Source organism: Rhipicephalus microplus, chromosome 9, assembly GCF_043290135.1.
Source record: "Rhipicephalus microplus isolate Deutch F79 chromosome 9, USDA_Rmic, whole genome shotgun sequence".
In the NCBI taxonomy this organism is placed as follows: domain Eukaryota; kingdom Metazoa; phylum Arthropoda; class Arachnida; order Ixodida; family Ixodidae; genus Rhipicephalus; species Rhipicephalus microplus.
In genome coordinates, this window is record NC_134708.1 from 75,865,223 (window position 1) to 75,884,586 (window position 19,364).

At 47.4% G+C, this 19,364-nt stretch overlaps 1 protein-coding gene and 1 pseudogene across 7 annotated transcripts in view; both read left to right on the forward strand.

Annotated features, from left to right (window-relative positions):
* The window catches only part of LOC119163208 (uncharacterized), a 56,437-nt gene that overhangs the window by 12,155 nt on the left and 24,918 nt on the right, over positions 1 to 19,364 (forward strand). For 4 of the 7 annotated variants that reach the window (XM_075873875.1, XM_037415158.2, XM_075873874.1 and 1 more), the window contains 6 exons: positions 2,102 to 2,143; positions 3,520 to 3,585; positions 4,415 to 4,504; positions 6,758 to 6,895; positions 14,085 to 14,192; positions 16,935 to 17,185. In XM_075873875.1, the coding sequence (XP_075729990.1) occupies positions 2,102 to 2,143; positions 3,520 to 3,585; positions 4,415 to 4,504; positions 6,758 to 6,895; positions 14,085 to 14,192; positions 16,935 to 17,185 (695 nt within the window). The remainder of the gene's footprint in view (positions 1 to 2,101; positions 2,144 to 3,519; positions 3,586 to 4,414; positions 4,505 to 6,757; positions 6,896 to 14,084; positions 14,193 to 16,934; positions 17,186 to 19,364) is intronic. The other 3 variants (XM_075873877.1, XM_075873879.1, XM_075873878.1) reach the window with 2 other exon arrangements.
* On the forward strand, positions 6,918 to 8,546 carry LOC142772108 (uncharacterized; annotated as a pseudogene).

The window sequence follows — 19,364 nt, forward strand, 5'->3', positions numbered from 1 at the left end:
TGGTCGCATCCTCTTGAACAAAGAATAATTGAGTATTTTGGGAGTATTTCTGCCACACAATTGTTTACATTGCGTAATTTTCCTTGCGCTATCGCCGCAGTCTAGGCACTTCCCGGTCACGAATGACATGCATGCTGTCAGCCTCATTCAGCTTTCTGGATAGTAAAGTGTGAAAAAGCCAAATTTCTAAGAAAAGTAACTCGTGCAAGTAATGTGCCAATTCTATAGTACTGTCGTAGGTGTACTCCGCGGATACTCAACTTTTGTTTGCTGCTTGCCCAGCCAAAGAAAACACTCGCCGATGCCGTATAATACTGACGAGATGACTCGTAGATCGTCGTTAATGCCGTCATCAGTGAAATGCGTCGGCTCTTGTATACGTGTATCATCGCACGTTTCGTAGTTATCGCACTCACTCGCTTAAGTTGTGGCACGCAACTGTTTGCACCGCACCGCGCAATCAGATTGGAACATTCGGAAACAGTCGAGAAGGTTCCGGTGCATTTATGCGGGACTTGCACCAAGTGATAACGAGTGCGACAACAATAGCAAGTGTAACCCTATCATGATAAAGAAAAGACGAGTGCACGGGCTGATATCTCTTTCAAAGCGAGTGAAATATCGAGATGTAGAAAAATATGAAAAAAATTATCGAAAGAAACATCAGTCGCACTACCACACGAAGGACCAGAATAGAAGCATTGTTTTCCTTAGCACGGTTGTGACTAAGAAATCGCCTCCAAATCTCTTGTTTAGTAAATGAATAAGGTGCTATTAGCTGCTTTAGGCGCAAACACAGCTATATTTTTGCACATTCGGAATCACTTGTGTTCAGCGGCCAGTCAGCCGCTTCAAGGCCGTTTCACATGACACAAAAAGTAGCGATTTTCAGGCTGCGAATTCGCTCGCAGCAAAAAAAAAAAAAAGGGGGGGGGGGGGCAGTTCGCATCTGACGCAGCAGTCCGCGGCGAGCTTCCAACATGTTGGAAATTTTCGCTCTGATCGCAGCGGCAGGAACGATTTTTGGTCTGTACCCGTCGAAATAGGGCTGGTCCGGCCAAGCCGTCGAAATAGAGTCGACGTGTTTGTTTTGGAAATGGCAGATGCTGTACATTTTAAAATGAATTTAGGCTGGAAAATGTTCTTAAATGACGAAACAAGCGGACCCTTCGTTACCGTTCACGAAAGCTTCACGATATCATAATGCACATATTAGTGCATAACGCTCCTGTTTGTCAAAAAGAGCGGTGGCAAGAACTCGCCGCTACAGCTGCAGAGCGAAAATCGCAGACCGTTCGCGGTCCACGTGAAACGAAACCGCCATTAACGACGGTTGCGAACAGAGCAATTGGAGAGAACTGAACGATTTTTTTTTTGCTACAATCGCGGCATGTGAAACAGCCTTCAGCTGACTTCTTTTCATAACGATTTGGAGAGACCAACGCTGTAATGCCACACTCATATTACACGCAAGTCAATGCGCTATCATCAAAGCATGAACGAAAACTTTGCTAACGCGATGTAGCTTCTGCAGTTGGGTCAGCGTTCAAAGTCACGCGCTCTTGGATCAGTGGCTATAGGATTCACGGCTGCTGGCCCAAAGGTCGTGGGTGCGATCCCGAGAGCAGCCGTTGCATTTAAATGGAGGCGAAGTAGCGGAGGCCCATGTGCTGTGTGACGTCAGTGCTCGATAAAGAAAACCAGGTGGTCGAAATTTCCGGAGGTACTACGTCGTGCCTCGTAATCAAATAGTGGTTTACGAGCGTGAAGCCCCAGATATTAAGATGCCGATTAATAAGCGAGCGGTCTGTTGTATATACTGATAAGAACTGTTATGATAACTAGCGAAACCCATCTCCGCATCTGCGTCGCTCGTACGTCCGCACTGACCTTACAACGCCGGTGCTTTTCCTCGCAAGTCTGTGGTGCAATGCTTTGCACTAACCCTCGCTTTGGTGGTGGTTGTAGCCGGTGGTTATGGTTGTTGGTTGCATGGCGTCGTGTCTAACTGCGTGAGCTGTCCGCTGTCGTACCGGACACATTGCAGCTGCTGCAGGTTGACTATGTTTTGTCTTATTCTTTTCTTTTTCGCGATTCGCAGACCCTCCGGAACCTTCGGACGTCGTCGATGGACCGCTTCCCGGTAAGCACCCGATGTGGGTTATTGGCGCACAATTTTTTGGGGGGGAGGGGGGCGGGAATTGTACGAAGCGGCTTGCAACCATGCTCAAGGCATAACTGCTGGCGCTGTTCGAGTAATGTCTTGCGAGGTAGCTATACTTGCTCTGTCAAAGCTTGCATATACATTTCGAATACGCAATTTTCTAGTTGTATTGTGTTTAGTATCGTTCCGATAGCACGCTCCCCTTTTTTACACATTTAAACTACTGATCTCCTTGTCCAAAAACACGCGAACCGGCTGACTGGGCTCAGTGCTGGTGATAGAAATTAGTTCGTACATTTAGGGGCGGTGTCTCTCATAATTGTATTGTGATATTGAGACATAAAACCCTAAGAATATTACAGCCCATTAGCTAAGTTTCCTCGATTCGCGCTTACGATTGCGTAAATGTCGTTGGTTCATGCACGATACAGCATCTCTTCAAGCGGATGGCGCGAAGCGCAAGCCCACACGAGCTTTCGCTATGTTAACGTTCGTGTGCATTTTTTTTCATGCCACTCAGCCGTTCATGCAGCCACGGCTACATTCTGCTCACCAATGGAGTCGCTTAACTTGAAATGGCTAGCACGATTCAACGGGACACGGAGAAAGATTCATACGCGATACAATGCTGTTTTTTTTTGGTGTAAATCTGTCCTCTGCCGCGTCGGATTGCCGCAGTAACCTTCTATAGTAACCTTCTATAGGGCGCGTCCTGACTTCTATAGTCAGGACGCGCCCAGTCCTGAACTTTAGGAAGGGCGCAAGTGAAATTTGTTATCGGGAAAAGTGAGGAGGGGTACAACTCTCTTGATTCATATACGTGCGCCGATTAGAAAACAAAACTATGGGAAACGAGCGTGCGTATGTGTGCACGTAATCCTGCTTCATCCAATATGCATCATGAAAACAACGGAATTGCCCGCTGAAAAAAAATTTGGGGGAAGAGTTGGGTCTGAAGCCCCCCTACTGCATCCATGCCAGCCTCTGGCTTGGTTACGCCTGAGCCGCACACGTATTTCCGGACACGCTCCTAACTGCATATATTTTCATAAACCATCGATGATAATTGAATGCAATTAAACAGCAGCGCACTTGCTAAACTCTACCCATCTCTCCATCTCGCACATAGTAGTAGCTTATAGCGGACAGGGCACTGCGCTGTGCGAAGGAGCGTGTTTGATTCGGGCCTCACAAGCTGCCTTTCGAACGCTGCAGTGACAATACTGATGTGTGCTTTATGGGGACGTCACACCATGAGGTGGTTCGCCATTTGGAAACTCTTTATGCTAGCAAAAAAGTTACATTTAAAAAATTGGGAAAATATTTTAATGCTATCTTTTCCTGCTGGGGTGCAGATGAATTCGAAGTGCCGGAGACGTCGTCTATCCATAGTGATGACACAGCACTTACTACCCAAAGCGGTGAGTGTGGGACTTTTGTAAAAGTTTACCTAGCGATTACACTGTAATCGCTGCACGATCTTAGTGGAGGAGGGAGGAGGAAGGAAGGAGGAAAGACGGGGAGGTTAGCACGATATTAGTGGCGCTGATGTTGCGGAAAGGAGGTCCTCGCTTTTCAAGCAGTCCTATCGAAGCGAATGGGCCATGTTGACACACCTGTAAATGGTGGGCACATCGGGGTGTTAAAACAGTTCTAACTGGTCAAAATCATTCCGATTGTGCAGCCCATTACGCCTTGTGCTTCAGTGATATCGCAATAATTTTTGTTTCATCGCGTAACGCCAGAAATCAGCCACAGTTTTTATTGTTTCATTTGTTTGCCTGCTATCTGCACCTAGCATTTAATGGCTCATTTTTTCAACCTTTGTTTATACCTTCTTTTCCTCTTATGGCACGGAACACGTGCTCTAAACTATGCATATACAGCACTGATGGATTGAAAAGCGATAAGTTCGGGATAAATAAGGCACGTGCACTTGGTTTCCAGCGCATACAGTTCGTGTCCTATGGGCGTATAGTTGATTTTGAACGCTTACATGAGAACCGATGTTTCCTTTATTGACCTTACTTGCAGTGGTTACCTCGTGTGATTGTTCACAGCAGTTTTGCTAAAAAAAAGAGAAAAACATCGCTTTTCAGTTTGAGTATAGTGCGTGCCATGAGATAGAGGTTACACATTCGACTCATCTCGTCTCACTTCCTCCTTCAATCTTTCTTTTTTTTCCCATCATACATATTCGGCGAGGGGATAAGTCTGTTCCAACTTTTAACAATGATGTGTCCTGTCCAGACACCAACGACGAGTCCAACGAGATCCACGCTGCGGACGGATTGGGCGTGCACGGTGAAGTCCTGTCTCTGTCATTGCAGAACGACGCAGGTAACTTGAGCTGCCGTTTGATATTTTTATCCGTTTGCTGGTTTGGCGCGCGTGGTCGCTGTGACGTGGTTATTCCGACTACGAAGCTTCAACGTCTGGTATCTAGGACGCGAAGGTTCCGTTCCCGCGACCTTGCAGTGTGCATATTGCAATGCTGCAGTCTCTCAGATTAAGGTGCCATACGTTATGATCATCATGAACATCATCCTGACTACACTGACTGCTCCAGTGCTCCACCAGTCAGGCCTGTCCAGTGTTCCACCAGTCAATTCGGCCCTGTGCTTGCCGCTGCCACTCTTTATACCCGCAAACTTCCTAATCTCATCTGCCCAACTTTGTCTCCCCTTCCCCTGTTTGCCATCTCTTAGAGTTCAGTCTGTGATCCTCAATGACCAGCGATTATCTGGCCTTTGCGCTAGGTGTCCTGCCCATGATCATCTGTTCCTCTTGATTTCAACCATGACGTCCTTAACATCAGTTTGTTCCCCGATGCACTCTGCTCTCTTTGTCCCTTAAGATTACACCTAAGGGACAAGGATTACACCTGTTTTGGGACGTTGAACCCCACGTGTCAATCATCAAGGATTACACCTATTTCCTTTTTCATTGCTTGCTGCGTCGTCCTCAACTTAACTTTAACCCCATACGTTATAACGTTTTTCAGGTAGGCAGGTTAGTGCACAGGTCGAGCTTTAAAATTTCCAGTTACCTTGCAGAAAGCCAACGGGGTCAGCACTACAGGCGCTAGCAGGCACCCCACTCTTGTGCAATTTGTGCTCCGGCGAAGTAACATTACTAAAGAAGCATGAGCACACATGCTTGTTCTTGTGAATAGTAAAATATAACATGATTGTCAACGTGAAAAAGTAGCATACGTAACGCAATAAAATTATAATTTAACACATTATTCAGTCTGCTAAGAAAAATAATGTGGTCATGCTCAACCGTGCACTAAATACAAGGCCATCCATTGATATTGATGAAATGGTGGTTAAGAATTGCCCTTTTCAATTAAACATGTTATCTACAAAAAAATAGGTGAGCATATAGACAAATGTTTTTAACATGTTTCGTTGTAATAAGTGTTTATGGAAATGTGTCACTTCAGTATAACGGGGCGTTATTTTAGAATTTCATTCTGAATAAAGCGAAACCTATCCACTTCTTACCATCCTTAAATCAACCTGTGTTATACAAGTGCCAGTGCACTATAGATGGCTCATTCCACTGAAATTCTGGCGTCGATGTCGGCGTCATTGTGAGCGACAAATCAGCGCTGTAGTGATTGAAAAATTAAGATACAAATAAAATAAATAAAATCGCGATATACGTCCTCTGACTATTCGCTCTAAAAATACTTACTCTCCTTCCGTGTTATCAATAAACCAATAGAACGCCGTTCCGCGTACCATTAGAAAAATTAAATTAACTAATTCTCAATCAGCCCTACTATTGTATCTTACTGAACAGTCCTGCCATACCAGCGGAGTTGTTTGATTCCAATTTTAATTTATTCTTTGTATTTTTTCGCAATGTTGAACTCTGTCATATATTTATTGGTCAGAACTATTGTACTATACCCGACCCTGTATAACTGGACTCGTGCCGAATCATTCTGATGCCGAATCAAAGAACGTCCCTCGGAATTCAGCTGCTGGGGGGGGGGGGGTTACGTAGAATAAAAATACGGGTTTTATTCAAAGCATTCAACCCCCCCCCCCCCCAAAAAAAAAATTCTGGCTACGGGCTCGCGTAACGGAATGCCCGCAGTGCGTAGAACGCGCTCAAAATGAGCGACCGTTCGAACAGCCACTCAGTTAGCCAAGTGTCGGACCACTGTCATATCCTGACAACCAAAGACGCGTAGGGAATGGTAATCGTGATTTATAAAGACAAGCTTAATGAGCTGCTTACAATTGTAATTATTGCTCCCTTTCATAATATTATGGGTTGTATCAACTTCTCATTGTCGTGTTTCATGTGAGTGAGATTAAAACCTATACGAGCTCTATCCGCAGGTGATACATGTAACCACCCTTTGTACACTGTACTCTGCTCTTTTATTGCCCGCTGCCCATTTTTTTGTACGCTGGAGATCCTGTATTTTTACTCAGTTCTACTGCTGATTTATTTTCATTTTTAATGGTTACTTTTGTTTTGTTTCTTCAGCACTACTAACATGTCGATGAAATCATGCTGTAACATAGCCAACCTTGTTACGTTTTTTTTAAAAATAAGTTCTCTTTATTCCAGGTGTGGCTACTGAATATCTGGTGGGGCCTAACTCTCTTAGACCATCGCGCCTGCCGCCGTACGAACCGCGAAACCTGCCTAAGCAGTACCAACCCTTGCACGAGTCTTACAGATACCCTCATCGACCGTTCACTGTCGGTAAGCAGTGCTGAAGCACCAAAACTTTGATGCGGGGGGATCAATTCACTCTGAAGTTGAATGAAATTTCAAAAGACCGCGGCATTTCTTACTATACTATACGCAAGCGCAGAAGCATGCATCCAATGGGCGCGCACTCCGGGCAGACGTCATAAACTGCACGGCCGGTGACCCCACCTTAAGCAGGGTGTCTAGCAACCGGGAAAACCGGGAATTGTCAGGGAAATGATACACGCCGGGAAAAATCAGAGAATCGTGAGGGAATGTTGCCAAAAAGAGAACCCAGTCAGGGAAAATGACTCGCGACTTGGTCCCCGGCGCGGAGCGCGCACTCAGCTCACCGTAATTGGCGCAAACAGCCAACGGGGACAGATCCAATCCAAGCCAGTGGGGCAGTAGTGCCAAGGTTGACAGGTTTGGCCTTTTTTCTCCGTGGCCTGGCAACCTTGAGCAGTGCGCGCTTGGCATGCTGGGTATACACTTTTGTTGTTTTGGACCACCTCTTCTGTCCGCCATGTTTTGAACGACGGAACCTTCCCGTGGCGGTGTGTTTTCATCGTTTTTTCTGAAGAGAAGCCTTCTCACTGACGATGTCGGCGGCGAGAAAGTGCTCCTTTAATTCGGACTGGACGAACCCGAACGTTTCGGAATATGCAAGCTGGATTAAGCCCGTGCCGAATGATCCTTACAGTGCTCATTGCACACTGTGCTGCAAAACGTTTTCTTTAAGCAACATGGGAGGAACTGCAGTTTCCAGTCACGCGTCCAGCAAGAAGCATCTTGCTGGTTTGAAGTGTCGGTCGAGCGCCTCGCAAACTGGTATGTTGTCCTTTTTTACGCCAGCGACGAACGCTTCGGCCAAATGTAGCGAAGACCGGACAGTCGTGCCCGAGGAGCCTGCCCCCACCACAAATGCGAAGACATCGATGAGCGGCTTTCTTCTGAAGAGCGCTGTGACAAAGGCCGAAATAATGTGGTGCGCAGTAGCGACTCACGGATCTTTTCGGTCAACAGCGGCCTCGCTCTTCTCTCTCATGTTTCCGGGATGTGAAGTCGCTGAAAGACTTCATCTAGGGAAGGACAAGGTAGGGTATACGATTTGCCACGGTATTGCGCCTTACTTTCGTAAGAATCTTCTATCAAGCCTTGCCGGTGTGCCGTTCTTAGTTGTTTCATTTGACGAGTCGCTGAACAAAGTGACCCAGAAGCAACAGATAGATGTGCTCGTCTGATATTGGGATGACACTACTGATGGCACTGTTAAAACGCAGTACCTAACTTCATGCTTCTTGGGGCACACGTGTGCGGAGGACCTGGCATCTGCATTCAGGAAGGCCACAGAAGAGCTCAAGCAAGCCAAGATGATACAAGTTTCAATGGATGGGCCGAATGTGAACATGAAGTTCCTGAGGTCACTGAAGGAGCAATTCAAGGAGTTGGATGAGAGTCACAATATCCTAGATATTGGAAGTTGCGGCCTCACGTAATGAATGGAGCATACAAGGCAGGTCATGCTGTAACTGGCTGGGATGTGATAGGCTTTCTTCGCAGCAGCTACAACCGGTTCAAATGTGTGCCTGCACGTCGTGCTGACTACGTCACCTTTACAGGAAGTGCCCTATTTCCCCTCAAATTATGTGCTCTCAGGTAGCTCGAAAATGGGAAGGTAATCACCAGGGCGTTAGAACTTCTTCCTAACCTGGTGAAGTTTGTGAAGGGCTCTGTGAAGGGAAAGAAGCAGCCTACATGCTCTTGCTACAGTGCTGTTGCGAACGCAGTGAGGGATCAGCTGTTGCCAGTAAAACTGGCCTTCATGCTGTCAATTTGTGAGGAACTGGATCCATTTTGGAAGAATTTCAGACTGACAATCCAATGGTGCCCTTTCTTTCAACTGCGCTGCACAATATACTGCGGTCACTGCTTGCAAGGATTGTCAAGAAGGAAGTGCTTGTTGCTGCAGACACACCCGCGAAGTTGCTCAAGATTGACTTAGAGAAGCTTGAGAACTGTATACCCGTACCTACCTTCGACATTGGGTTCGCTGCGAAGAATGAGCTCTGCAAGGTGCCCAAAATGCCCCAGCTTACTTTGCACAAATTCAAGAAAGACTGTGTTTCCTTTGTTAAAGCGTGCTGTCAGAAGGTGGTGGAGAGGTCACCATTGAAGTACAAGCTAACAAGGGGTGCCAGCTGTTTGGACCCCACATTTGCATTGTCTCCGGAGGCTGGCCCAAAACGATTGACCCTGGCACTTGAAGGGCTGTCAGAGCAGCAGTGGATGACTGGTCTGCAAGCAGAGCGGACCCATCGTTCTTACATAGAGGTCTGTTCATCGAGCCTCAACCAAGAAAAATTGAAAAAATTTGACAGGAAAGAGCAGAGGCTGGACGTTCTGTGGCCAGATCTCTGCTCACATGATCACAAAGAGCTGCTGTCTTTTATCAAGATCATCCTCTGTTTGTCTCACGGCAACGCTGCCGTAGAAAGAGGCTTCTCGGTCAACAAAAAATGCCTCGTCGAAAACTTGAAAGAAGACTCGCTGATAGCACAACGACTGGTGCATGATGCCGTGTTGGCGGCAGGCAGCGTGGAAAAAGTTCTAACTACTGACAAGATGCTGCAGATGGTTCGGAATTCCTTCAGCGTCTTCAGAGAGGAACTGCAGAAAAAGAAGGCAGAAAGACGAGTGGAGTCAGGTGTTCAAAAGAACAAGAAAAGAGTGGCTGCTCTTGTCAAAGAACTGGAAGAAAAGAAGCGAAGGCTGCTTAGTGACTCGCTGACAGAAGCTAGTCTCCTGCAAGAAAAAATAGATGCTCTTAAGACATAACAGATGAGTGCTTCAAGAACTCTTGTGCAGTGGCTGACACAAACAGCAGAAGCCGATGTGTGTTTGCATAGACTTTGTGCAATACTCTAGTCAGCGACTACAATTCGCGGTGAATTATGTTTGCGCTCTAAATAAAACAATGTTTTGTAGTCTGCACTAATGATCTTACATGTATTGCCGCCTATGCAGAGGTCAGGGAATTTCACTTGAAATTGTCAGGGAAAACCTGGAAAAGTCAGGGAATCTTAAAATAATTTGCTAGACACCCTGTTCAGGGATTATTGAATGTTTTTCCATGTCCGGCCCCACCGCTATACGCAATACACACTGTGCGTACCAGAATACCTGGTGTGAACTGCGCGTGCCCGTAAAATATGGCCGCGCTGCTGAAAGCAATTGCCTTCTACCTCGACTCTATCAAGTGGCCGTCGTGCGCCGTGTAGCTCGCTAGCTTCAAGCAGATGCATTTATTTGCTTGAGATGTCATTAAGCCTCGACAGCGTAGTATTTACGTCGATTGCACACGATTTTCAAGACTTACACAAATAGTCAATGATGTAGGCTTAGCGAGCGGTGCTCCCTGAATATCAGAGGTCGTAGAAGAAGTGTTGGTTAGTTGTCTTTTATCTTCTATAGAAGGCATGCACGTTACATGGTGGCAGCTAGGGGACTCGCTATTTGGTAATACACCATGCCTTCAAGTTAGCGGAATACTGCAGACTAAAAACCTTCATTACCGTGCGAACCTGAGGAACTATTTTTATGACGTGGAAGCAATCATGTACCCTGCCTCGTCACTGGGCTTGGCCTTTCAGGACATCTCGGGCTGTATCCGACTATACAGCTTGAAACCTTGACTGACTGAGACAAGAACGGAGGCTGCATACCAGGGGTCGAGAACCTGCGGCCCGCGGCACTATATTGTCACGTGGTCGTGACGTAGGCGAATGCAGGGACGACGTGTCTGCAATGAAATTCCGTTTGGCCAAACTTGTGGCCGGAAAATAGAAACAAGTAACATACACGTATACAATAGAAATATCAACAAGCTATAGAAACAAGCAAGTAATTCGCGTTGTACACTGATATCGATGAAGCTGACAAGCGATGACGCGCGTCGACATTTATGCATGTGCCGTCGGATATTCCAGCATTGTCGCTAGCGGCCGCGTAAGTACCCACAAGAATCTGGAGTGCTCGCCTTGAGCGGGTAATCACATTGGGAGCTTCTGAGTCTTTCGATGTATACTTAGCCAATTGGTGCGCTTTTGGAAGGCTGTACTTAGACGTGAAATGGGATAACAAAACTTGAGGAAGGAGTTTGGCAATATTATGCGACCTTTGGGACGACCTCATACCTTCCCTCCCTAGCTACCTCAGTCACGTCCTGTCCGAAGGTCGACGTAGCCCTTTTGATCTCAAATGTTTTCGCATGTCACCTTTTGTCAGCTTTCATTTCGTGACATAGAAATTGCAATTTCGGTGTCACGAAATTGCAATTTCATGACATCGGTGCAAAAGTCAAACGTGAATTTTGTAAGTTTTTTTTTACACCCCATCTCCATACGGCCTCTCCCGAATGGCCGTCTGGCGCTGCCGGGCCGGCTTCATGCGATTTGGCCCTTCGCCGTTACTTCTGGCGATAACGTTCCTCCCTATGACGTAACAACTGGCATGTCCAATGATCGAAACGACTGTTCTTGACCACCTTTTCTCAACCAGCTAAATGGCGCACTGAAACATAACCCTCTTTCGGTTGCCTGGGTAACACCACAGTTTCTACGAGCTGATCATGAACCACCTTACTTTATCCACCTTATTCGTATCATCCCTTAAGTGACATCTAGACTTCATTTACATTTGGCAATGCATGCGCCTGTGCTTCTACGGTGTCGCGCAGGTCGGTTCAATATCACGCGAGATGACGCAGAGAGCCTAATGATGGTAATTATTGTATACGATACCTTTTGGTAGCAGTTACGCGTAGGCCCGCCTAGCCAAATGTAAGCCTGCTTAGTGACTCAAAGCAACGCATGGTGGCACTGCGACTCTGGACAGGCAGCGCCATCTTTAGTAGAAAAGTAGAAATCGGGGATGTATATCGCGCTTTTTCCCTTCCCGCCAACGCGTTGCCGCTTGCTTAAGTGCTCGTGATGAGAGCGCCCGCTGCGTTTGAGTAGCCTCGCAGTGTACCGCCTGTAGTGAGGCTTCATAAAGATCTCTGAACTGCTGAAGCACTTCCCAGACGCGAATCTAACAAAAGGTGTAAAGCTCGTTAGTCACGTTTATGATGTGGAGCAGAAGACGGAAGACGAGGACGTCCGAGTCACTGCGAAATGCATTTCTCAGCTACGTGACATTACCGTGTGTGACGTATGCCTCGAACTAAGTCTCGTTCTGCCAACATTAATCCGCGTACTCTATCGATGTGCTGCGTTGACGTTTATAAAATCCACATTTGTTGTTTTGATCTGATATCCAGCAGTAACAGCCGTGTACTGTCATCTTCAAGCACTTGTGGTGTACTGAAAAATAAATGAAAACTGAAGTTATACTGCCATGGCTTTGAAATGTGCGAGAAGTTTTAGTCAAGTCCTCCGTGCCGCAGGAGCATGACCCGCGCTGACTTCGCCGCGTAGCAGCAAGCTGAGCGTTAACCACAGCGAGTCAAGTTGAAATTCTCGCCTTGTTTTCTCCGGCTCTAGTGTGACGCTTGCTCTATATTTTGCGAACGCGACTGTGTTCGCCGGCTGTGACTTGCAGGGGAACTGACACATTTTCACACGTGGAGGGCGGCTGTTGGTGTTGTCTGCATAATTGTGGCAGCCCACAACACAATACTCCGGACCTCGCTGGTGCTTCCGTGGGGCTGCTTCTTCCATCGCGGAAATGCAACTTCGCACAGCTAGGCGTCTCGTTCTAGCGCGCCGAGTTGACGGCACGGCTTCGAAGTTTCCCCTACCGACTGCAGGACGCGTTCCGCGCGTGTCGCACGCGCTCCAGTTTTGGCGGAACCCTGACTCGCCTGCGCCCTCTTCCGCGCCTGTCCACGGCCGAGCTAGACTGCACCGTGGCCTCCGCGATCGGCTGCCGGCGGCTCTCGCGCCTATCCACGGCCGAGCTAGACTGCACCGTGGCCTCCGCGATCGGCTGCCGGCAGCCGCCGGCAGCCGATCGTGGAGGCCACGACTGCACCTGCGCGCCACGTAGGTGCAGCCAGGCGTGGCGCTGCGTGGCGCTGTCGTCGCTCCGCAAACTTAAGCTTCGGTTCCTTATGCGGTGACACCACATTCCGTTTGCCCACCGTACGTGTCGCCATTGGCATCCTTGCCGCGTCACCGATGGGCGATAACTTGGCTGGCGATGACTAGCATCAATCTAGTTCGGTGTAGTCGCGGCGTATAGAAATATTGGACCAAGCGTTGGCTTCTTTGTGAAGCCCTGTCACTGGCTTCGTTTAAGAGACAGGCGCGCTACACTGATATTTATCGGTATTATATATACAGTAACCCTAAAGGGTTCACTAAGAAGGGCATCGCTCTAACCGTCTTTCAACGTGGATCGCTGCGCATGGAGATAAAAGCCGGATGGGTTCTTTGTGCCACTGGGCGTGCTCGCCTGTGGCAGCGCGCTTCTCTAGCGGGGATTTACCAACGGCTCATTGTTTCGTATTTGTGCTCTGATCGCCGAGTTTGCGTAGCAGTGAGTGAAAGCATGGAAACTTTGCTCGCTGTGGCGGCTGGGTTTTGTCCGCTATGCCAGACTATAGACAACCTCAGCAACACCTGTAACGGCATTTATAGAGTTCCTGAAAGGTACTGCAGTGCACTGCATGGGCGGTGCAGTTTGAGCAAACCACTGTGTTGCGTGGTTCATGTAAATACGCTACACATCCTCTCTCGATCACCTTCATAACTTTACCCTTGGTAGAGTAGCGGTATAGAGTGCGGAAGATCGTCCGCCGCTGTGGAGCACTGGTTATGGTGGCCGCTTGTTGAGCGAAGGTCGTGGGTTCGATTTTGGCGGTGGCAGTCGCACATTGGTGGAGGCCAAATGAACCCGTGTACTTTGCGATGTCAGTGCACGTTAGAAGATGGTCGAAATTTACGGAGTCCTCAACTTCAGTGTCTCTCATAATCATATCGAGGTTTTGGGACGTACGACCCCAGTTATAGCGCAGAAGCTCAGGCCGACCTTTCTGCTTTCTAATAAATTCTCTCTCTGTCTCAATCCGATGTGCCTATATTGCATTCATTGCTTAACCTTTTGCTGCGAGAGCGTTCTTATGTTTAAATATAATCATGTTTGCCTCCTCCCATTGCCCGCGTTCTTTCCGCATGTCCACACGCTGTCCGACGTCAAGCGAGGACCTTCCTGTGTAACTTCGACGAGCACGCGTGTGGCATGCGGAACCAGAAGAACATCGGAGCGCACTTCAAGCTTGTTTCCGGCAGCATCGCTGGCCGAGAAGGTAAGTGCGGCATGGTTCGCCATAAAGTGGGCACTAGACAGCTCTTGACGGTCAGTACAAAAAAAGGAAGCTTATCCTTTTGCGCTGTGATAATCGTGAGGGCGTTCTCACTAGCCCGATTCGCTGTACGACTGTAGAGAAGTCACACATTTACATAGTGTATCCGCTTGAAAAGATAGCTGCTCTGGTGCTTTGTTTACTTCGAAAGGCTGCCCCTAGGTATACGAACAGAACTACATTAAGAGGTCTGGCGAGTTATTCGGGGATATTGCTGAATATATCCACCTAGGCGACGTGCCCGCGCTTCTTAGCTTTAGCGATTTTCTTTGCCTGCTGGGCGACTCAGAGTCGGTCGCCGAGGAGGGAGCTTAAAGGGACACTAAAGTCAACTATCAAGTCGACGTTGATTGTTGAAATGCTGGTCCAGAAACCTCGTAGTCTCACTTTTGTGCCAAGAAAGCGCCTATTTTGAAATAAAATCCCGTTTTAGTGCTCCGCATCGGGTAAGCGCACTTCAAATTACACGCCTCAAGAAGCGGACCGACTGGACCGTCTCACGTCACTGTTGCCTTGCACAACGTTGCCGGGCTTTACTGCGCTAGGAGCAGCAGACTGAAAGCAGCGGGAGCCACAGCAGCAACAGCCATTGATAAATTTCCCGCCATTGGCTTCAAGATTGCAGACGTTTTGTTTCAACTATGCCCCGTTAGATGGCTCCACATGTCTCGTGTAACAATGCGAAAATTGAATTTTTGAACCACTCGCGCCATTCTCCATAGTAACGTCCGGCGATTCTTTTTTCCACGAATCAAACAGAAACGAACAAGCAGCATTTTATTGCGTCTCTTAATGTACGGAACGTTGTTTATTTAGTTCAGTTAGATAGATTACTAGTGATTAATTGTAGGTGGTCCCTCTGATGTCATCGCGATGGTTTTGAAAATGTCCTACTGCGGCGCTTGTGCTCTTGTGTATTTACTTTTGATTTCTTGGTAAATAGGGCACTGTTATTGATGCTGGGGTAGTTTTAAATGTTGTCGTACATTGAGAGTTCACTATGACGTAAACTGTTGTTCGACTTTAGTGCCCCTTCAACAGCGCAGTCTCCCAGCGCGTTTGATTAGTAAAGAAAAGTCATATGCACGAATACTCCTCATTGACACGAGGAGTTTCTTGCTGGTGACGGTCTGATGGTTATGGTACGCAGCTGCTCTCGGGTGGGCGTCGTCGTCGTTGGAACAGCAACTGCGACTTTTTATAAAAAGAGTGCATTCACGAGCGCGGGCACTAGCTCGACAAACATCAGTACACTGCTCATATGTCCTTTAGGGGCGAAGTTCCTCCTAGTCTGACTTTGTCCTGCATTAGGCGTAACCGGCTAAACGGATGGACAGATGGATGAACGGACGAACTCTTCGCCCTACTCATCATTCACTCCGTGGACATGCTGATATTTCTTTTATGAACCGTGCTCTCAACGCTTACTTCCCTCAAAGCGGCCTTGGCTTTTTCGCAAGATCACTTGAGGATCGCCGGGAACGAGGGTTAAATATTTCATTCTTAAAAGGACTGCATGGGTTTGCACCATTAGAATATTTGCTTTTTTTCACGTACATCGCACCGACAATACTGAGCTGCCCTCTCGGTTTATTGCAAAATTTCACAAAGAATGGTCGTTAACCACAAAGCCTGGCACAAGTCCAAATGATTCATGACTATTTATTGCGCTACATACCCACGGACTAGGAGATAACATGGGCGCAAACTCGCAACTTGTTTATTGAAAACAACCAAATGCAAGAGTACGAAGTTGGGTGTGCACAGCAAATGCTTAGAATACATATTAATTCGCTTCCAAAGTGACCTAGATGCACATTCCCCCGTCTGAAGTCTGTCGCAAGCGCGTCCAGCATTGACGCAGCTCTGTTGGAAGGGCAACGAAAGTGACAGTGACGTCACACCAGATCTGTAGTGAGCGTACCAATGCAGGTTTCCCCTTCAGGGGTACGTAGCAGGTGTTCCCTTCAGGGGTACGAAGGTTCATCGCAGTGCCCCCACCCCCGTTCTATGTTATGTCAATGTGTGCGGTTGACTTTGCACTTCCCCCTAAGGTGAGTACGGAAGTGTCCACCCCTTAACATCCCTCCCATTCCTGTGCGCATGCCTACAGTTGTGAGTTGAGTGACCTCCGGACCTACGTACCAACAAAGCATTGCGGCTGCTGCAGCTAGAAATGGCAACTGTCGGTGCGTTTGTTTTGCAAGTACTGCAGTGTTTGCGAGAACAGACGATAATCGGCACGACGTGCGTCACAGGTTCGTGTGGTCACGTGAACAAGCCACCTACACTTTTACGTCACTGCCCGACTCGGTGCCTAGAAACGGAAACCGAGAACTGTCCACATAAAAGAGGCGATATTCAATTATTTAGCGAGAATAAAATATTTTGGGTGTGTATTGTGCTTCCTGGAGCTATCAAGAAACGCTTGCAGCAAAGAACGCGCTAGCCACAGATATGGTAGTGCCACTCCTTTGAGGGTCCTAAAATTTAGTGTGATCTCTTATAGAATTTAAAACATCCAACTCGGTAAGATGCCGCATGGCAACAGGGGTGCTTCAGAGTGGTGGCTGATGCTAAACAAATTTGTAGCTGCTTTTCACTGTGATTTAAAAAAAAGAAACCCGAACAAAGCGTTAACGCTTGCGGGGGGGGGGGGGGATCGTAATGGCCGCCTCTGCGCAGGACGCTATATGGCGGTAGACTCTCAACTGGTTCCAGCCGGCGTGTCGCGGCTCATCACTCCCTACCTGCCGGGATACCCGAACGCCATGGTGTGCCTCCAGTTGAAGTACTTCGTGCACGGTCCGGGCGCCGAGCGTATCCAGATCGTAGCGCAAGACATCGGCAACCGGCCGCTTTTCTCGCTCGAGCGACACGAGACCCCCGCCTGGATGACGTTCGCTCACAACATGACCGTGCATCAGGACTTGCGGGTGAGTCTGCCGTTTGGAGCTTTACGCGAGTCGAAAGCCTCGTATATATCTCACGAAGCGCGGAAAGTGACCGTTGGCCGCGTCAGTTCGAATGCCTCAAGTGATCACGGATGACGTCATAATAACCCACGGCAGAAATTCGTGACGTCGTATGCCTTCGCATCACTTCATCACGTTGTTGCTTCGTCAAGCATGGGCCGATCCCGGGGACACAGGAACATCACCTGTGGTGCAGAAACCCCGGTGAGGGGAAAGGGGAAGGATCGTTGCAGTTAGCGGTGAAGCAAAAAAATACAAACACGTACGTTTCCCTTTACATTCATCTTGTAGACGAATAGGTGAGGAAGCATGCGAGTTTTTTTTGAGACACTAAAGAGAAACGAAATTTGTTTGTGTTTGTCAATCAGTTCAACACTATTACGAAGCGAGGAAACGCGCGAAATAAAATACGGGTAGCAATGCAACGTCAAATATTGCACCAAACTCCGTGATGTCATACATACTGTCGGCGTCTTCCAGGTCCTACGCATTCCCGAGCATGTAAAGTGAGATACGTTGACCTCTTTGGGCGCCGTACGCCTAGAATGCCAAGTTTCGGAATATATTGTGGAACATACAACGTCTCCGAAATTCAAGATACTTTGTAATGCGTAATGTCACGCGGGAAGATATTGGTGCGAAATTGAAAAATTCAACTTCGACTTTCATTTTGTCATCGAATACAAAAACGTGTGATGGCGAAACTAACGACCTCAGATTCTCGGAGTACGAATAAAAAATGGCAGATCCCACGTCACTGTGGGAATTAATGATATGCATGATTGAGGATGCCTGACATGTCCCTTTAAAATGAGCACAACGTTACGAGGTGGACGTAAATTACGCCTTACAAGACTTCCATGTCATGATTATAATGTTTGAATGTGTCATTTACCCTCGTCGTCCATTCACGCCACGTAATACCAAATTTTGTATATGTAGAGCTAGCGAAACGGCTATGAGCGCGCAATGAGCGTAGCATGTAGTCATGTTTCACATGACATGCATGTCATTATCACGTTTGGACGTGTCATTTAACTTCGTCCATGCGTCATGAAATACCAAACTTGGTATATGTGAAGCAAGCGAAAGTACCACGAGCATGCCATAAAGGAAGCATGTAATCATGTTTCACATAACACACACATGAGGATTATGTTTAGACGTGTCATTCACCTTTATTGTCTATTCACGTCACGTGATACCAAATTTCGTATATATGAAGCTTGCGAAATGACTGGGAGAGCACCATGAGCATGGCGTACGTGTAGCCATGACTAGTCAAAACATGAAAATTATGACACGCTTATCATAATTTCTGCATTAGGGTCTGCCGCTTAGGTTCTCTGTGGTCATGTCATACCATACCAGTTTCGCAACATGTCATGTGAACAAAACCCCCACAAGAACAGCAAGACCATAAAATGTAAATCATGACTTTCATGACATACATGTGATGATTTTCATGCTATGACTAGTCAATTATGCTAGTCATACAGTCATGTTTTGCCATACTTGGTATCGATACCATTATTGAAACGGCCAGGAGAGCTAAAAGTGACTTTTTGGGCGAGTTGGTTCATCCTTAACGTAGCTGTTGGCGCGAAATAAACACGAGACGGACAAGCGCTGGATAGATACAGACAGACGCAGACAGGCAGACACACAGATACAGAGATAGACACACAGATACAGAGATAGACACACAGATACAGAGATAGACACACAGATACAGAGATAGACACACAGATACAGAGATAGACACACAGATACACACAGATACACACAGATAGACACACAGATACACACAGATAGACACACAGATACACACAGATAGACACACAGATACAGAGGTAGAGAGAGGGATGCAGACGGAGAGAGATGCAGAGAGACGGAGAGACAGATACACTCAAACTCGCTGAAGTTTGCTAAGAAATGCATCACATTTAAAAGTCACAGCTTTGCCGCGAAGGCAAAGAAGCAATGAACGGAATAGCTAGAAATTGGAAGGTCACGCGCAGAATGGCAAGTAGATCGAAACGCACCCCGCGTTTCTCTAGCACAAATCACGCACGAAACGTACTCACAGGTACAGATGAACGCGAATAAGCGTCTCGCCCCGCCGTGGTGGTATAGTGGC